The 22,875-nt window shown below is 27.5% G+C and overlaps 1 protein-coding gene across 3 annotated transcripts in view; it reads right to left on the minus strand.

The window, feature by feature from the left end:
* LOC113555021 (semaphorin-2A) overlaps positions 1 to 22,875 on the minus strand; it is a 345,931-nt gene that overhangs the window by 114,133 nt on the left and 208,923 nt on the right. For 2 of the 3 annotated variants that reach the window (XM_026959296.1, XM_026959295.1), the window contains exon 1: positions 6,885 to 7,478. The exons of the other annotated variant lie outside the window; for it this stretch is intronic. In XM_026959296.1, the coding sequence (XP_026815097.1) occupies positions 6,885 to 7,107 (223 nt within the window). In that variant the 5' untranslated portion in view covers positions 7,108 to 7,478. Of the gene's footprint in view, positions 1 to 6,884; positions 7,479 to 22,875 lie in introns of those variants that run through there. 3 annotated transcript variants of the gene reach the window in all.

The following is a 22,875-nucleotide window of genomic DNA, read 5'->3' on the forward strand; positions in this document are numbered from 1 at the left end:
GGAATAAATTAAATTATTAGTGTATTTTCGATAGAAACAAATACTAAACATATTTAATTGGTACATTATTATTTTAAATAATAACTGTAAACGAAATATTAATCAAAAGTAAAAAAAATACCTGTTATTAAATATGTAGATAATTTTACAAAAAGTGCGACATACTAATATGTAAAAATAATAGTACTTTCGACATACTTTATTTTATAATTTATTCTAAAAATCGAATGTGTAAGTAAATTAAATACAAATAAAACCAAAACTAGCTTTTAATGGTTTCGTGTTTACTAATTGAAATATTATTGTCAACCAATGACCAAAGAAACCCGTTTTTACACATTTTGCCAGTTACGCATAAATTATACAGCACAGTATAACGAAGACTAAAAAGAAGATTATTATAAAACCGATAAAAATTTTAATCAATCGATGTTCATTCATGCACAGTAAACATTTATAAAAAAACTACATTGAAAAGTCCAGGATATTTTTAATTACTCGGTTCCAATGTTATATAAACCTATATCTATTCTCAATCAATTTGACTTAATTTTAAATTAAAATGTTGTCGTAAATTATATAATTTTTATTATATTATAAAACCAACTAACTAACCAAATTATATCATAAATTAACAAAAAAAAAAAAATTATACCTATGTTATAAGTAGTTAACTACCATGTTATGAGTGATTTAATTATCAATAACTTCCCACAAAAAAACACGACATAAGATAAAACAAAAATCAGAAAATATACTTTCGGTCTTGAATAGAAAAAAATTGCACTTTATATTCAGAGAAAATATATTACTATACCGAGACTCGACACGTATTGTAGTTGCGTATGGGCAAGACATGGCTGGACTTAGGAAACGGCAGGTTTTTCGTTGTCAACAGATGTTACATGGATCCATCAGTGCAGACCTATAGCTATAGGGTATTAGCCGTAGTTTGACCATTATATACATAATATTATTATTATTATACATACACGCAAAAGACGGGGTGATTTCAGCCGTCAGTAACAACTGTGAATCATAATTGATTGGACAGTCGATTACAATAGAATATATTGTTATAGTAATATACTGTGTATATACGTATGTTATTATATATACAGTACAACTCTGACATCAGAAACCGGTAATTAACACCAACAAATGAGTTAGAAATTCGAGTGTCATTTATTATGCGTTGTATTACTTGTGTTACTACCATACGAGGCATACACTCGATTATCATAAGCGATAATAAACGTGCACAGCTACATAATATTTCATAGTAGTCATCAACAAATTTACAGTAATTATTCGTCATTTTATTCATTTATATTATATCGAATTACAAATAATGATTATTGTGCAATTGGTAGTCTACATTCCATTATTATAGTAGGTACGTATGCTAATAATAATAATAATACGAATTTACCAAAATAAATTAATATACTACCACTAGACATATGATTATTTATTTAAAAATACAGATTAAGTTTAATATACCTATAGGCACATACAACTAAATAATAGGTAATAAATTATTTCTTAATTTTTAGAATAACGCTCGAGCAATTCACTAACTAATATGCACGATATTCGTCATAAAATTATTACGTTACAGTTTTGCATGTAAGTATTATAACTATTGGTTTTTAGTGAGTTACGTAAATATTATAGCTTAATAGTAAGTAGGTTTATCAGACATCAGTGATTTAAGATTCTATATAAAAATCTTGAATATGATAAAATTATGAAGGAAAAAAATTAGTTTACATATAAAAAGTGCAATCAGCAGTTTATTTTCTTAATTTATGCCGATATTGGGCCGATGAAAGATTTTATACATTATAGTCGGCCATTATTTTGTATTTCGACGAGATTAAAGAAAATTTGGATACACAATTTACATAACAGACAATGTGCCTACGTAATAATATATTTTTCCTCTTGACATCAGTAGACAAACAACAATTAGTCGAAATCCACCGTCTGGCATTTAATAACGACCGGTCTAAACCCACAGTCTTTATTTTGCCCTCGGGAATTACAAAACAAAATATATGTACATACAATTAAATACGTATATATTTATAAAAAGAAAAATATTAAAATCTTCAATTCATAGTAATTGAGTGATAAGGATACAGGATTGACATTTATTTTGTACAATAATGTTTTCGTATCAGGTAAAAATATAAAATATAAGAAATTAAATATTAAAAAAAAAAAATGTTCTGGAAGAAATACCCAGTAAAAAAATATGTGTATCAAAATCGTCAGTCATCAAAAATGTGATTCTAATTACACCCAATAATATTATCATGAATATTCGAATGTTTAGAATATAAGAAATTATTTTATAAATGCGAATAAGATAAAAAATTGCCGACACAAAACACGAGTTCCCGTGTTAATAAACAAATGTACTATTTATATTTAACACATAGAACTGAATTAATGAATGCTCCTTGAAAATAACCGTAATTTAAAAATATATATAATTTTTTATTCACATGAGAAAATCTCTACGAGGCCAATGAAATAAGAGCCGTACCGAGTTTATGTTTAATGCACTTATAAAAATTGAAAAATCACATAACATTTAATCGTGTTCTCGGTAGAAATAATATAATATTATAAACGCGGACCTCCAGCAAGCTATAATATTCGAACGACCTTCACTTTTTATAATAATATTATATAGCTGGAATCGCCTATAAAAATGTCTTCACATTCGGCGTACGTAAACAAATAACAGATTATATATATATATATATTTATTATGTATAGATACTTTTAAAATTGTATATTATAATATTATATATAATTATGTATATGCTTTGTCGGGCCGATAGCGATAATATCATACATGTGTGGGCGACCCCAAACCCTGTGATATAGCATGTTGTATACAGTGAATGTTCACGGATAGACGGTAGTAAAATACGAGCATATTCATTATACTAACGTGTATAAGATGTGCGTTGGCTCCTCCACAGCACTACGCCAATTACCATAAACACACACGAGTCTGCCTCTACTCGATGACAGTGTGTTCTCTGAAGACGGTTTATATGCACTTTCCGTGTTCGCAAATTAGAAAAATGGATATTATACGGTAAATGCTGCGAGTATAAAATGTTAGTAAGTTTCAACGGTGTAGCAAATAAAAACCATGTTTGCATCAGCGCTACGGCAACAGGCGAACGCGCGCGACTGGCATTCCAGTTATTTCATCAAAATAAAATATATATCATAATATTATTATACCTATTAAAGTACCTATACTTCAATAATATTATATTCCATTCGATTCGACGAACAATTAAATAATAATTCCTAGCAGAATTCGTTTCAACGTATCACCGCCACGTCTGAGCGATTTATTAGAAATGCTTGAGGTTAATAATAATAATAATAATAGATGAGTATCAAAAATGATTCATTGTATAATATTCCACGTTGACCATTGTTCACTATATTATGTAAATAATAATAAATTGTGTATATTTATACCAAATTTTTTTCATCACATAATTTATTTTTTTATTTTTCAATCTATTTTAAAACAATTTTACGATAATAACATTGAAATTTTTTTTCGTTTTTTTTTATAGATATAGCCCATTCAAAGGGTACCTAAATAAAACCAATTTACTAATAATTATTATTTTACTATTTTTAAATAACCAGTTATAAGACTTTATAAAAGAAAAACTGTATGAGTAAACGAATACATAAAAACAAAATAGATGAACAGGATGATAATTTTTAAAAAGAATGTTAATAAGTACAATAATAATAAGCATATGTATACATGCGTATTTGAACGCTTGTCGTGCAATGAAGCATTATATTATAATGTCGTTTAGTAATGCATGTTCTTTTTAAGTATTTTAAACATATTTTCACACCTAGGCCCCTTTGATTTTTTTTCTACATCCCGTCCCTAAGTTATATTTTTGAAATGGAACAATAGGAGTTCGACGAGTGCCTGGCACGCCCCTCGTTTATGTCCTATTCTTATAAAAAGGGGAAATATTTTTCGCACTTCATCTCTTGCTGACAAGCGATTAACGAGTTACTAGCAAAACATGCATGTACAAGTGAAGAATTTGGTTGTATTTGTATACAATAAAAAGTACTTTGGTTTATTTTTTGTTTTGTTTTACTATACACAAAGAATTCACGGCTCCTGGATGGCACAGCTAAAGAAGGGGAAAGACGATGGTGTAGTAGAAAAAACGACCGAAAATAATCGACCGTCAGGCGCGTTTTGGCGCAGTTACAAGAATAAAAAAAACGACAGCAATACGAATAATAATATGTTCGATTAAAGGGTATTCTTTATCCAACTCGGCCGTAAGATACACAAATGTCGTTCTATACATTGATGGATAAAAATAATAATATAAGAAAAAAAATATTTAATGGTTCTAGGGTTCTATTTAAATTTAATTTCTATTAAAATATTTGCTATTATTTAAAATATATTAATGCAAATTTAAGATAATATAACATTATACGTCATAAATCCAATATAAAAATTATCAATAAAATTATTAAACTAAAATAATTTATCTTGGATTCTATTACCTACAAAATTAATAATTTGATATTACTATGATGATAATACACATTACATGCAAACCTTTGTATTATAGGTATGCCTATAATATACCTACTTAAGTTGAAACCACATTATTAAACGATGCTTATATTTTGTAAGTTCGTCGAATAAATAGTTTAACGTAATCAAATAATCTCGCATTAATGTAATATTAAAGTAATACGTTATATATATCATAGGTAAATTATTTAAATATTAAATAATCAACAAAACCGTGTGAACGTATAAATTAAATATTAATTCAATAATAATTTTTTATAAAAGAATAATTATTTTAAACAAGAGAAACGCATAAAATATTATTATTCATATAGTTAAATAATAACCAACTATGATCAATACAATTTAGTCCAGAAAATGATTATACATTAAATACAAATTCAGTTATCAGTAGATATACATTATTAAATAAAAATCTACTGGTTCACCCACGTAAAATAATATAATTTTTCCATTATTAATTACATGTTTAATTGTCTATTTTACATTTATTAGATAAATCTAAACTATATTTTGTGAATATTCTAATAAACTGTATTAAAATTAAGTTTTAAAACAATATTATGTGAAATTTTACACTGAGTTTTCGAAAAAAATAAATACTATGGAAAATATTATTAAATGTTATGTTAAATTAATTTGTTTTTATCTTTACTGTAACTGGACTGGAGTGATCCGACAACCGAAACTTTTTTGAATGGTAATTTTTAAATTGAATTTGTATTGTAACCTTGAAAACTGTTTTTGGTCAAAATAAAATTAGAAAAGATACATTATGTTAACTCGTGAATAAATTTTGATTAAAATATTATATATTAGTTTCACATAATATATACTGTTAAAAAAATTGTAATTTACACTAAAATAAAATGTATTGTGTTAAAACTGTTTGTATAATTGTAATGATTTGAGCTTAACTTATATGTTTAAAATACTAAAATAAATTTAAAAAAAAAAAACTACCTATGAAATGTAAACGCTGTCCTAATGCCTATAATAGTCTATGTAATATTATATAGAAGGAACGCGATGTACATCGTTATTTATTGTATCATGTGGTTTTGAAGTGAGCCCACCCACTATATTAAGTCATTATGAAGTATTTCTTCACCTGCCGGTACAAACACTTTTCTTCGTAATACATATAATTTTAATCAGATTATATCAGAGATTATTAGAATTCTCCGTTTTAATGATTTTGTAAATATTTGTAAGCTGCTACAATCTTTTAATAAAAAAACTCAAAAAAAAAATAATACATACAGGTTACTATTTTCTAAAAATTCTCTAATATTTATGAGTAGGTATTTCACGGTTATAATATAAGAATATAGGTATTGTAATTTAATGATTTATTTCATATTATTTCAGTATACCTACACATTATACAAAATAGGAAGGTATTTAATTTAGACGAAAATTAATTAATTAATTTTAAAAATTTCGTATCATTTATAATAATTAAAAAATGACATCCACTCAATTTATACATTATACGCAGGTATATAATATTAAAATAATATTTTTTTATAAGTTGCGATAAATGGTACTTTTTGATTAAATAATTTAATAACTCAAACAAACAGTACCTATAGTTTCTGGCGCGTAATACGATATATTTATGAACAATCTATGCATGAAGGAAGGTATTTGAGATAAACATAAATTTGTATAATTTGCATCAATTTAAAATTATTCCACAGTCACACTCAAATGCAACTCTACAGATATAATTATATATAGCAATTCTTTTATACGTCATATTATACCGATGTTGGGAAAAAAATAAGAAAATTGACTGTAAGATAATTTTCTATATAATATACTTGACTGGTGAAAAAATTTAGATTCCACACAAAAATGTTCACTACAAGACGTTTCAACAATACACATTGTATGTTACGAGTGCATCAGCAAGGGAAACACAAAAAAAAAAAGGTTTCTTGCCTTTCGAATGGCGAACATTACCCTATACAATTATTGAAGTCAACTGGACACGATGATATTGCAAGAGGAGACACAACCGGTTTTTGTCCAAGATCAGAGCACTGCACACAAAGCCAGATGTGTGTCTTTAGAATGAGACCTACTACAAAACAGTCGCAGTTTCGACGACGACACCGTCTCGATGTTTGAATGTTTCTCTCGAAACAATGAGAGTGTAATCATACGTTTAACAGTACCAGGCCATGTTTTCACGATCTTTTTTTGCACCTGCGCGTACCTAATACAAATATGAAAACGAACGACTCACTTTTGTGGTGTCTGACGTGCCGCGGACGGACGCAACAGGGCTGTTCGAAGTACGCGGCGAAGAAGTTATCGACGACAGACTCGTGTTCGGCCGCCGACAGCGACGCGGCGGCAGAACCATTCGCGTCGTCGGTGGCCCACGACGTCGCGGTCGGACCATGTTGGGCGAACAAAAGCGCAAACAGTAACAACCGGACGGCGGTCGCCATCCATTTTTTGCGCATTTTTCCCGTCGATAGGGTCTTATCACTTTTTAATTCAAAATGTAAATTAATTTAACGAATTTGTGACAAAAAAACAACAATAAAAATCGGCGATAAAACGGCGTATTAAACTCGAATCGCACGCACTGCGAGTTTTTTTCGTACAAAAATCCTACATCGGAAGGTCAAATTTTAATTTTTTTTCGACGTAACCACGCGCACTAAAAATCAACGGAATTGTATCGCCTAGCTTACACCAGGCCGAATGCCAAAAACGCACTGAACTCGCAAAATAAGACACATGCGTGACACGAACGAACGATAAGACGACTGTAATCGGCGGCAAGAACGGTAACCGCATACGAAAAACGGCACGATACTACGACAGCGCAACCGGACGCCGAATGGTCGAGGGTCGGTCGCGGTCTCCGGGCCGTGGCGTCGGCACGAGGAACGTTCGGTTGCTATCGTTCGTCATCGGCACCGGTCGGACTGTTGCCGTTGTACTCACTCACTGCACCACGAAGAGGGTGCCTTAAGTATAATAATATTCTCCACTACCACGGTGTACAACAGGGGTAGTGTATGTGTGTGTGTGTGTGTGTGTGTTGTGTATGTTGCAATTTTTCTTCTTTTGATATAAGTATACAATCTTACAACCCGGTTGTCGGTTTAAATGTCCGGGTACGTTCGAGTTATAACCCATAAAAAGACATTTGATGTTGTCGACTATTATCTATCGATTACAATTAATATTGTTGTAATACTCATTACATTTTTAATAATTTAATCCGGGTGAACGTAATTCGAGTTTCATTTGTTTTGGAAACGTCACTTACTTATGTAGTCATAAATTATTATCTTGGACATCTTTCATCAAATACTAGTAAATTCATTTAAAATCGTTTGTCACAAAGTTTTATTGGTTTTCATAATAATAATAATAATAATAATATATTTTTCGTTTAAAGCTTTCAAGCTGATACGTTTTTATTTTGATAGAAAATTACGGTTGATTGCATAAAAAAAGTTTTGTAAATCTAAAGTTGTGTTATCTGACACAGATGTACCAACAATTCAAACGACTTTGTGAAACATCTGGTTTTAGTAAGAATCCATAGAAAATAGAAATCCATTAGTGTCAATAATAGAAATTAAAAGTGTTTTAATTATATTTTCAATTACTAATAATATTTTTTTTAGAATTTAGTTCTTCTAATTGAAAAATGTTTATATTACACAAAAAGGTTCTTAATATAAACCTATGGATACATAAATAGGTACTTTTTAGCCTGTGCATTAGCTGTTTAAATAATATTTGAATGGTTTATCCTTTATAGGCATAAGTTGTATGAATTGATAGCTGATGTAGATAAGAGTTACAAGTTATAAATTCTAAAGAATTCTTGTAATAATTCTGTAAGTGTAATGGGTAGTTAGTACATTTTACTGTATTCAATAGTTCTTAAGGTATTTTTCGAATAAAGTCTAGTGGAATTTCTCTTGAAACTTTCTTAAGAGGGCACGTGTTTTGGCATTCTACCTTTTCGCTTTAATTTTAAAAATGTATTGTATACAAGATAAAATTAATGTTTTCATGTAAATTGAAATTATGTTTTTTATAAAATATATTCGTATGTTAATATTATGATTGTCCACGGGTATTTATAATGATATTTGATGTTATGTTTATATTTATTATCTAATAATATTTAAAAGTAAATTTATGATTAATAAATTAGCTTCAACGTATACTTTTAATAATTTATTTTTTTAAATAATTATTCATATCAATATATATTTTATATTATGTAATTAAGTTACAATTTAAAATTTTAATTTCAAACTATATCAAAACTTTTTAACTTATTTTTATACTTTTAGAGCAATATTTAATCTGTAGGTAAAATAATCTTAGATATTTTCTTGTAGACTCTGAAAGAACATTTAAGGTTGTTTTTGACACAAGATTTCCACTAGAATGCTTTTTAGGAATTAATATTCGTTTAAAAATTGAACAGTGTATAATATTTTTTTAAATTGTTTCTCACAAAAATAACTTGTTATGTAACATCAACATTTAGAACACATAAATTGAAAAATAAGTACATAAATATTAAGCACTAATTAAATTTACTTTATATCTTATTTATAATTTTGTTCCTCTTAGTTAAGCACCATTTTACTACAGAAATAATAAGTAAAACATCAAAAATATTTTGAGATATTAATATTGTTTTAAATTTTTTATAGGAAAAAGAGTTAATAGTTAGTTTATAAAACAATTAAACTCATAAACTCAGCGTGAGATATTTATTTTAATAACACATATTATGTATAAAATAAGACGTATAGTATAGATAGGCACCAATATAAAAATAATAGTTATTAACAATCTTTAAAATTGTGTGTATATGTATTTAATAAAATGTAAGTTGTATTCCAGATAAAAAAGAATATAATGTCTATTGTTTGGTTAAAATATTGTCTAAGAGCAACAATTCACTATAAATCAGAGAAAAACATAAATTAATTGTTCAGATAAAATGTAATTTAATTGTAGTTATAGCTGAAGTCAAGATAGTAAAATCAAATTAAAAATGTCTGTTCAAGATTATTAAAATTTAATATTTAAAATATAAGATTCGTGTAATGACTAAATAATATTAACTTTAAAATTAAATCACAAAAATTATTTTTTTATTTTTTCTAAAATGTATAATTTATATATTTTAGTATTATATATATAAATACAAACAGTATGTACTATGTAAGTAACTATTAACAAATAAATCTCATGAATTATATACGTTAAACAAATCGAAATGTATGTTTAATACAAATGACTTTTTAATTCTAAATAATATAATACATTATAATATTAATAAATATAAAATAATGATTACTATATAAGGTATCTTTATTTTGTATAATATGTATCACAGTGATTGTTCAATACTGAGATATTATTTTGTCAGGGATATTATTTTTATAATATCCAACAGGTGTTTGTAGGCAACGTTTAAGTTATTGTCCGTTTTTGAAAGGTACAATAAACTTTCAAAAGTTACCCATTAAATATTATTTATTTGTAAATTTATTGGGAATGTCAAGTATGTAAATAGGTCTCTGGAATGTATTTATAGTTATTAATAATAAATAGTATCTATATAGTCTATCAGAATAACATTGTAAGTAATTTTAGTTTATTGACTATTGCTTGTCATTTTATAGTTTGGACAAGGTTCTAATCATTTATCACAATCATTTTAAATGTATTATCCGCCTTATGGGTACCCAATATGTTCGAGGGAACAGTTATTGTTGTCGCTTTCATCCAGTAGTATAGTTTGCAATATGGATTGTGCTTTGAAATGGATTTTGAAAAAGGCTATTTTTTCGAATTTTATATTTAGGGTTATGGTTGGCAAATAACATTAGAGTTCGTTGTATATTGGTACACTTAGAAAATATTTTTGTGAATTACATACGATTACATTTTCTAATTTGTAGTAATCACCAGTATACGATTTTTAAACAACCATAAACTGCAAGTTATTCTGTATTCATTACGTACAGTTATTATCTAGCAATATTGCTATAAATATATGAAAAGTTCTGTACACAACAGCCGCAATGTGTGTTTGTGTATGTGTGGACAAACAAGAATTATACGTATAGAAGCCAATAAATGCAGCGTTACTAGAAATTGCGTCTGATTAACTCAGATTTTGAGTAGTGTACCTATTTTTGTTCCACCGCTACAACGATAATAATAATATATACAGTTTTATCTGTTGGGCGTATAAAACTTTCGGAATCGATGACCGAACTACACGACCGTTTTCAGTCGTAGTGTGGTTGTTCTTCGATGTGATATGTATAATTCCTGTAGCTCGTCCGCCTCGTTTTCCTTCCGCGTGGTGTATAGTGTGAGCGCGCAATAACGTCCCGCGGTGACTCGGAGCGCAGTTGTAAACTTTACTATTTATACTGCACGAACGCGACTATATTATAATATATAGTACGTCGCATTATGTTATATAATATGTGTGCCATATATGGCTCCGCCAGCCGACTCTCTTATCCTCCTAACGGTAATAATTCAAATGTCCGTTTCGCACCTTGCCGCTTTTGTGGCGGTGGTGGCGTGGCGCGTGTAACCTCATGATAATTATCGTCTGCCGCTTTTCGCTCCATAGCGAGACCGCAATACTCTCCACGCGTGTGTGTGTATATGTGTTAGTGTGTGCCACGAACATATGCACATGGACCCCCTCCCGTATCACCCCCTCGTCATCACATTCTCGGACGGCTCTATAGACGACTCCCTCGGTTTTGGGCAGGTCGGCCCATTAATCTTGTGGAATTTCACGGCACGTCATTCGCAGTGTGTAATAATAATAATAATAATAATATATCCGAGCCGTGGCATTCCGATCGCGAGCGGCGCACATCTACATCCGAAACGTGTATCCGACTGGAGTCATTATTGAAGTTTTCGGGGTTTTATTTTTGACCGCACTCGACATACGCGTATACGGCGGTAGAACTATTTAACGCGAGCTCGTTAAAAACGGAAAATAAAAATAAATATACATTTAAAAAATAAAAAAAGACATAAATTCACCGCTGAGTGGATTTTACGCCATCACACTCAGAGCACAGAAATTTACGATGTGGAACCATCGCACATATCTAGAGTGTGATAGACGGGAAGCGGATACAATTTAAAAAAAAAAATTCTGACCGTAATAGGATAATATGGTATTATAGTGTTACGCCACTGGCAGATTTGTCTCGGTTTCCGCAATGGTCTTGGAAATGGACAGAAGTGCATTGAAAATGTATACAATTACCTCAGACAATGATTCAAATAGAATGGTACTTTTATACAAAGAGCTTCAATTAATCTGATTAAAACCGTGTTCAAACTAAATGTGCCGTTGTTAAAAATTGGCATATTGTACGGATTGTGTTATAAATCCTAATGCTGTTAAGAAACTTTAAAATATTACTTTCATTCATCTAATACAACTTACTATATACTTACTGTATTATGTTTAAATTTGAAATCACGTAAGGTCTATTAATAATAGTTGTATACATATTTTGCATTCTCAATATTCCGATTAAATGTATACTAATCAACAATTAATATAACATAACGAAATTACATTGCATTAAATTTACTAATATGTGTTGTTTATTGTATATTTTATATTTAAAAAATGTAATGTTAATTGGTTATATTTTTTATAACTTGAATGTTATAAGTAAAAATCTATATTCGTGCCTTATTTTTTTAATTTAATAATTTATACTAGTTATAGAAACGTGATATGATATTGTTTTCCACAAAATGGTATACTTTTTACGATTTATAACTTATAAGTTATAATTAAAAAATACGATGGCAATAAACTATACGAATGGAAAATAATTATCTATTGCCATACCAATAACTAACTATTTGTCATAAATATAATATTCACATACCTAAGAGTAAAATTTTGCAGGCTTGGCAACAGAAATTGCTTAAAATGAACACATCGGTAATACGGTTTAACGTTTATAGAACACGCGCCGGTGAACCAGAACAAGGGATTGCAAACGATTTCCGTCATACCAAACATTTCCGGGCGGACTTTATAAAATAGGGTTGGGATTTCATTTTTGAATTTATCCTAATATTTTTTTTTTCATTTCATCAATATTATCATATAAAAAAAATGTTTTAAGATAATATAGAGTTGGAAAATATAAAATGCTCATTCAGTAGTTGAAGCCATGTTCTAAATCGAATAAAATTAAACTCTGAGGCCAATAATATTATTGTTATAATTTATGTTGGCCGCATGTATTACAGGGTAATAATTCATTATAATTGAAAAATACAGGGAGGTAGAGACCTTAAATATATTAAAATAAAAATAAATGTTTTCACCTCCTCCTTTTTGTTAAGTATTGGTCTGTTTCCAAAAAAAAAAAAAATAAAAAAATAAAAACTACCCAGATTGGATTCCTGTAAACGAGCCAAATTCAACACAAATCATAAAATCAAATAAATTGAATTGAAATATTACATATTCCATACATATTGACATTTACTGCGTTATTAAATATGTAACCTTGTCACTTATGTTGATTTTGTGTTGTTGGAATTATTATAAAGGTCCCATCTGATGACAACTCTAAAATAATGAAATTTGATATTTCAAATATAACAATGACTATTTAAATTGGACCAAATAAAAACTGATGGACTATTTGACCTTTAAATTTCTATATTGTCTCATATTATCATTTATGATATTTTTATTTTTATTTGATAAAAAACATGCAATAATTTAATATATAATCGAAAAAACTAGAAGTTTTTCATACGGTGTTTATTAATTTGTATAAATTACTTAATTAGCTCTACCTTTTACAAAACAGATTAAATTCCTTTTACGTTTTTTGATTTCTCAACAACTCATATTATTTAATTAACAGGTGCTATAATACTCGGGGTGTATCTAGTTGTAAAGTGTACTATGAGTAATACATATTTTATAATCAAAAATATCCATCACGTGCTAAATGTACACGTATTATACTACTACTGATTTATGATGTACGTACCTATTTCAACAACCAAGCCTCTATTGTACGATACACAGTTTATTTATTACACAGTCATTCATCGACAGTGTATATTGTATTATAATAAAATATTTTCTATTTTTTATTTCATCAGACAGCGAAATGTGTTATTTTATCCTAGTAAATAAATATTGGACGATTCTTTTATCGAATAACAATCATTATTACAAAATCTAATGACGCTTTTGAAAGTATTTTTCTAAAGTTTGTTTTTACTTTTTTGTATGATGACATACATTTTTAATTTCATATTCTAAAGCAGAATATTTTGTGGAGTATTTTAATTTAAAAAAATTAAAATTTGGAAGAGTAGTTTATAAGTTATAAGTATTTAAAGTTTAGATGAATGGAGTAGTGGACCAAAATGTTGTGGGGTATCCCTTTACCGTAACTCCGCTCACATAAACTTTAAATACTTATAGGTAAAAGGCAACTCATAAGCTACTGCTCTGAATTTTAATTTTTATATGTCGAAATACTCAAAAAAATATATGTTTTCATTTAAATAAATAATAACATAAGATAATATAATGATAAAAAATGCATTTAAAAGAAAAATGTTTTATTTCGACTGGAAATTAAGTAAAAAAATATTTTCATATAATACATTTATAGATTTTGAATAATGAATGTTGTTCGATAAAAAAAAATCACCCTGTATAAATGACCTATATTATTACCAATACGTATTTAAGTCTTAAGATTGGTCCACAAATAGGCTTTAAAATAAACGTATATAAATATATCTCTAAACAAACTGCGACTAACTAAATTATGTAGTTTGAGATACTGAGCGAATCGAAAAAGCTGCAATGGTTATACAATGAGCCACGTGTTGTGTTTTCCAATTTATATAGGTAATAATATGCCTATTATCTAAATACATAGTTTTGGTAAAAGATTGATTTCTATCGATTGAAAAATATTATCATATGTATGTAAAAATATTTTCTAACTTAATAAACAACTTAGATTTTTCAGTTTTTTTAAAAAAAAAAAATAATAATGTTAAGTATTTAATCACACTGTATTAAATGGTTTTAATTAAAAATTAACAAATTAACTTGGCTTAGTAATAAATTAAGCTCACACAAACGTTTACCTATTACGCTTCAACTAGTGTGCAATAATATAGAATAGGTAGTTTGATAAGAACTTAATTAATATTTAAAAAAAATTGAATGTACAAACCAACTATACGTGGATTCGAGTAAAAAAAAAAAACACATTAATATTATATTATTATATATACTTATAGTTAAGTTAGGTTACGTTAATATTTTTTTGCATACTAATTTTAATGTATTATAGTTGGATATATTGTTTGATAAGTGTATTAAGTTTTAACTTAACATCCTTAAAATTGACTTAACGCGTATAATTCGAGTTACTATTATTGATAATTATTCAATCTTCAATTCTTCAACTCCCATAATATAATAATTTTGTACTAGTAGTATTGTTCATTTTATTTTATTATTATTTCAATTATAGTATAAAATCCTGACCAAGTATAATTCTTGAATATTTTATTAGGTTTCGCGTGTTGGCTTATATCAGGTCATCAGATAGAAATTTCAAAAGCATCGGCGAGAGAAACAAAGGATGATGAGTGAACCTTATACCGTTCAGACAACTTGAAGAGCTGTCTAAAGTGGTTCATAATGACGTCAGCTCAACCGCTTATTCTTGATTATGTATGTATGGGTGAATATATGAAAAACTTCATTCTCACATTTTATAGAGCTCGGCCGTTGACCTACATTGATGAGGATATGGGTAACCAAAAGGCGACTCTCGCGAGTTGAATGGAATGATTTTCAGCCGGATATAAAACTGTTTGTGCAATATAAACCGGAGCCATGTTTCTGCAGGGTGCTCAGACATATCGGTAATAAAATCTCGTTTTTCTATCCTATTCGACGTTCGAGTCCAAAATGAAATTTTAATCGAGAATGTTTACGTGTACATTTATTTATTTATACACAGGAAACAAAAAATATATATTTGAATTTATGTTTGATTTTTTTGTTATGACTATTTTTTTTTTTTATAAATTACTGTTATACCTATTTACTACGTTGAATTACATAGAAACGTATGAAATTAATTTTTTTAAGTGATTTTTTTAGTATTATTTAAAAATAAAATTAAATCTTAATATTCTGTAATATATTATTTGATCAACTATTTTTAGATTCTACTAATATTTACTTATAGTAAATTGACAATTTATTGTTAAATACTTTTTTCATATCCGTTTTAAGATCCAATTTGTATGTTTAATGTTTATTTTATAACGATGTATATTTATACTACCATATTTAAAAATAACGTCTATTCAAAATTTAAAAATAAGTTTAAATTAAAAATGTATAATCACAAGTCACTGTGTTAACAATAATTATTATAGACACTTGTTAGGTGTGTTATATTTCATGATATTATTTTATTCTCTGCAAAGAAAAATTTACTCAAACTCGATCATTTACACGATGGTGGTTAAACGTTTGGGTATGGCGACAAGTGACCATGCATGTAATATGTATGAGTTTATCGTGTCTCCATAGCCAGGCTGTGTTAAATGGAACGTAAAGACATTGGAAACTATTATTATGTGTGTACATAATATACATATATTCGTATAAAAAAAAATTCACGATGGTTTAGAGTAAGGAGGTGACCCTCCTTCTAGAAAAACACTTTCCACCATAGAGCCTAATACTGCCTCTTAAATCTCCCAACCAAACTTCCAATATCCGCCACTGGAGATTTCAATTTCAAATGCGTCCAAAATAGTCACCTGGATCTGTGCTACCTAGTGTTAGTAATCCCATGTCAAAGTTTGCCTTTCCTTCATTCATTTTTTCCTCACTTACAGAATATTCTATTTGTACTTTTGTATAGGTCTTACTGTATTCACATGCATGTGGATTATTTGGCAAAGAAATCCCTTGAAAATGAGGATTTCAGAAGTTTAAGTGATGGTCGGAAAAATACAGTCTGACAAAGCATTCGTTGCTTTTTGTTAGAAATAGTGTCTATGAATTGTGGTATAAAAATAACCACAAACTTTTATAGAAACAAAACAAAGTTTTACAAAAGTGTATTATACTTTTTTCTTTCATTACTTTTTTATAATATTCCAAACGTGCACATTTCTAATTTTTTACACGGAAGCTTTTTTTCACAAATAATAATAGGTCACTTGTAAGGACTGTGTCAAAACAATATTTTTAATGTACTTCTTTTTACGACCAAAAATATTGGTATCGTTAATTGGATTAATAAACCTAACACTTTTGTTTCATTATGTTAAATGTGTCGAGAGATTCAAACATGAATATAAAGACAATATTTTAATGCCTATGTATGGATTATATCAAACGTTATAAATAAACCTTTATTCTTACTAAAATTTTTTTATTATATCATACTTGATATTTTACCTATTTGATTTATAATTCAGAAGAATTTTAATCAGTTATTGAAATTGTAATAAATACAATAAAATGTATCATTAAAATAATATTAATTGTTAAAGATTTTTAAACAATTAAAATATTATAAAATCTAATATAAATATTAGAAAATACCTACATTTTAAAATAAAAATAACACACAAATTTAATTGGTATATTTAAATTTAAAAATATGTCGTTACAAAAAGTAAAAAAAAGTATATTTTTTTAAACGTATTTTACAATTATAGTTTTTCCTGTTAAAAATGTAATATGGCTTAAAACGAATTAAATACACACACACACACAAATATATATAATTTATATGCATTTATTTTTTTTAGTCTCAAACCAAATAAATAAGTATTGGAAATATAAAATCTCACTGAAATGTTATAAAACAAATAAGATTTGAAAATTTGTTTTCTTCATTCAAAACCTCGGCTAACTATTATAAAAAAAAACTTGTAGATATGATTTATTATATAAATACACATAGTAATAGAATAGTGTGTTGTAAGTATATTATATTTCTAATTGCTTTTCGATTTTATAATCCATCATATTTAAATTTATTACATATATATATTATATATCATGTCTAAGTATGCTAAGTATGTTTATACAATTATACATTCTAGAATATTTGTGAAGACTTTACGCGACCCCTACCATCATATCCACAGTCACCCACTCATTGGTGACGCGTTATTAGTATCATCAAATCGCAGGGTTTGCTGTCATTCTATTTGTGTAGTGAAAAAAAAATAGTATAGGGGATTTGTTGAAGACCGGAACAAATATTGACCGTAATTTCGATTTTCAGAAACGACCTAATGTAATATTTGTTTGTAGTGGGGGAAGGAGGGTTACTCGAAAATAATATACATGTCTGGATGACTCCAAGATGCGTATGTGGTTACCTTGGTCAGACACAAATGTATACGGTCCGGTGCGTTATGTTCAATCGAATCTTACTTCTAATGAAATGAATTATAGGGTTTTAATAATATAATAACGAAATACGACCGTATACAATAGTATCCTGTATAGCGTAATTCACTAATAACATTTGCTTTATTGTTATTAATAAGCTATATATATATATATTTTTTTAATGTAATTCTTAACAAATTTAATAATAAGAAATAACATTTATGGTTTCAGAAATATACACTACCATAATATGGTTATAAATAACTGTGGCTTATTAGGTTTCCATAAACTAATAATGTGATAATAATCACAATGTGGCGATTGCATACAAACAAATTTAATAAATAATATTTTTTTATAAAGGTTTGAACCACTCTTATATTACATTAATGTCGTTACATCATTATTTAAATATTTTAAAAATAAACCGCCAAATAATAAATACAAATACTTCAACTTTAATAATTATATTTTGTTTAGATTAAGTGCCTAAATATACATTATTTTAGAGACTACTTAATGTTTAATATTTGCAAAATATGTTTTGTTAATAAATATTTTATTTAAATTTAATATTCAATGATAATAAGTTTCCTTATTAGTATATAAAGTTTACAAGAATAGTTTTCTCGATTTAGTCAATTGCCTAGAAATTATTCATTTATATTAAATTTCACTCTATACAATAATGTTTAGCAAGCATTTTTTTAAGATTTTATTATGTTCTCGAAGGAATAGTTTATCAATTATATTGCTGGAGACCTTTTTTCGCAACAATAATTTTTATCGGTCCATTCTAGACGCTTTATCCATATGTTCACGTTTTCCGGTCAAAAGATCGTAATAAACTCGGTTAAGGTTTATGTCCGGCGTGTCTATTGTTACTTGGTATCGTAAATTCGTTCAATCGGCACAAGGAAAGCAAAAAGAAGGAGAGAAAAAAGAGCTTAACGAAATTTAATTTAGAGCTCTGCGCCCCTGTGCATTCAATACGGATACGTGGGCCATGTGTGGTTCAATTATTTCGGTTCGTTAAGACTGGCTTCGTTCTTTCCAAATCCTAAGCAGAGATTTCTTCCCCTACTCCTAATGAGTTTCCAGAGCAAAAGGAAAATCGAAGAAAAAGTACATTTTTTTTCACTCATTGAGAAAAGTCTAAGTTGTTAAACCTCGAACGATTACAATATAATTTCAAATGATAAAATGTCATTACAATATTGAATTGTGATCATAATTATTATGAGAGTAATTTAATTAATTAATTACAAAATATTACGATCGATTTCCCAAATAATTAATAGAATCAATCATTTTTACATACTACACAAATTCTATCAATTATTTAATGTGAAATTGTGGAAAAAACTATTAAGCAATTTTAAATATTTAGTATTGTAATAAATATAAATGTTTCACGATAAATATAAGCTGTTCAAAATCACTTTACATCACCTACGTTAATATTAGGAAACTTAGTCAATATTGTTTAATATTTATGTAGAGCACATCTATTCATACTCGTTTTTGGAAATATATTTGATAATTATTACACATGTTTTAGGTATTTAACACCAATCGTTATCATGTTATTATTATTCATTTATAGAATAGAGGAATATTTTAAAATTCTTTAAGTTAATTTTTTTTTCTATATTTTAAACTTTAAAATATATTTACTTAATTGCTGTAATTAACCTGAAAATGTATATAATATATACAATATTTATACGAATAATTGAAGGTAAAAGTTTTGTTTTTAATCTGATCTTAATTTCGCAAACGACATTTCTACCACCAGAAAATTACATTAATTTATAGTTATCGTTTTTAACAATACGATGCGTTTAGTTCTTTTCTCCATCTGAATATACGATAAGTTATTCTTTGTCTTGTCGAAATTGGATTCCAGTAAAACAAATATACACTTGACTTTTGAAAAATGCGAATCGGTCTTTGGTTCTGCCCCGAAAATATCGAGCTCATCCGTGAGTCTCATTTGTTCTAATAAATAATCGTTGCAACTGGAATCACGTAGCAGCGTACAGGAAATCCGCAGGGCTCTAACGACTACCTACTTCTTGGTGAGTTGGTGGTAAGGACGGCAAGGGAAGATGGCCGAGTTTATTGGATTTCGTAAACACGTGATAGAAAATTAGATTTGCTGCGACCGAAAAGCACTTTATCTCTGCACTCTTTATCATTCCTTGCTATAAGCTATCCTCACACTTTTTGAAATAAAACAAAAATCTATCTAACCTTACACCCTCGGCAATAGTTGATCGAGGAAAAAAAAGAGGGATACACCTCGTTTCCGGTCACAATTATTATCCCTGGAAAACGATATTTCTCCAGCAGCGACAGAATTCAATTGTAGAAAAAGTTTATTCCTTTTTTGCCTCCGCCGGAATACGTGACCACTATTCATTGGTGTGCGTGAGAAAACAAATTCTCGGGTCACAATTGCGTTTACCACGTGTGTTGCGCAAAAGTAGAAAAAAAAGCTTCCGGGCTACGAGGCGGAACTAAATCAGCGTGTTTTATTTACTAATAAAAACATGTTTCAAAAAATAATAATAATCTTAATGAGCTATATAGAACACAACTGTATTAAATTGTGAAAGAATTGCTATGTTAAATTTTAAATTCCCTTATAAGTTATTGTACACTTACATAACGTAAAATGTATTATATGAATATATTTTTAAAAAATAAAAATAAATGAACATTATTTTTATACGTATCTATACAAAAAAAAAAAATGAACTATAAATACTAATTAAGTCCCTTCTATAGATTTCGTGGTTTAAATACATAAATACATCATGATATATACAATATAATAAGTTGAATAATATCTAAATTTAGTTTTATAATTTAATTACCCAGTAGTCAATATATTAAAATGTTCATTAAGACGATATGCTTCCATCATTTGATTATTTCAAACATTTTTTTTAAATATCAAAAACTAGCATTCAAAAATGTACTTTTACTCGGTAGAAAATAAAGGCATGCATTTGTGAATTTTATAATATCTTTGATTACATATAAACATTGGTACATGTCAAAAGACTGCCATTGACAGGAAAATATGTACTAGCTAGAGAATGAATATGAAAAAATGATTTATAAAATGACAAAGTTAACTAAAACAAAAACTAATCTATAAGATGATACATTTATACTAAATAAAAAATGTATTTTATAGTTTATTATAATCTACATTCTATTTGTTTCAAATTGTATTATCATTATTATTGTTTATACTTGTATAATTAAATCAAAACTATAATAGTGAAATAATATAGGTATTTATGTTTATGCATATTATAAGGTATTCAATGTTAAATTCAATACAGTTTAAATAAAAATAACACTTATTCATTATAATTTTTTTATATATAATTTATACAACTGATATTGAATAATGAAATTTTATGTTAAAATATTAATTTTAAAATGTTTAAATCCCTTTAACCACATCATAATAATATATTAATATGTACTAAAAATAAATCATACAATTAAGCGTTAAATCACAACCTTTTTTTTTATTGTTTGATATAATTATTGGAATAATTTTAAATTTTAGATAATGATTGTTATAGTATTATTTATGGCAATAATTAATATCAATAAATTAAAACATAGGAAATATTATTGATAGATTAATAATTATAATTAATGTAATCTTTATGAGAAATTTATAATTGCTTGTCCTTTAATAAGATTATTTTTAACTGTGAACAGATTTACGGGTGTGAATAACTGAGTACTACAAGTATGTAAATAATTAAAGAGCTACCGCAAACTGTTATTTTTAAATCTGCAATTACTATATATATTTTTTTTAAATATTCTATCTAAAAGACATCTTATTAATATTTCATATTTCGTGTACAAGGTTATGACTAAGCTCTGATTGACATTTAATAATATACTTAATCATATTATATTCATTTGAATTTAAATCAACTATAATTTTACAAACTTAGTTTAATTTATAAATGCCATACCAATAAATTAAGAAACTATATAATTTCAAGATCATAATATATTCTTATATTGATGTTTTGTTGATAAATTGTTTTTAGAACGTTAAAAAACAGTTGCACATTTTTTAACACTTATGTAGATTTTAGATTGAAAACAGATTTTTAAAATCTTTAATATTGTATTTATATTTAGTACATAGCACTATATTTTATAATAAGCTTGATTATTTTCGATTAACTTATTTATGCATAGAATAGTTTTTTCAAACACAGCAATTTCCGAGTAAATAATAAAACTTCACTATCCTGCATCTATGAATCTAAGATCTAAAACGAGTCGTTTGAATGTTATGAGAATTTCTATACACTCGTTTGTTTTTAAATTGGTGTTATATTAGTTGTAAACAAAGAACTATTATAGTCTTATACTATTAACCATTTACAAAAAAAGTGCCGATTTAGCTTATGAAAAACTAATTTTTAAATTAAAAATATTAATAATAATACCTACCAAATCATTAACAACATATCCAACTGGTGTCCGTTTGGTTGCCGATCCTAAAGAAAATTTCGACAAACCAAAGAAAGAAAGGCCGATAATATTCCCGAATCGTTTTATTGGGTGTAAACACTGGAAAGGATGTCTGATAAACGTTCGATAAATTACGTTTAATGGTGTGAAATTAGTGGAGCGGTCGGATTTCCGTACGGTCCATTTACCTTCTCATTTTTTCCTTTTCTCTTTTCAT

Source organism: Rhopalosiphum maidis, chromosome 1, assembly GCF_003676215.2.
Source record: "Rhopalosiphum maidis isolate BTI-1 chromosome 1, ASM367621v3, whole genome shotgun sequence".
NCBI lineage: Eukaryota > Metazoa > Arthropoda > Insecta > Hemiptera > Aphididae > Rhopalosiphum > Rhopalosiphum maidis.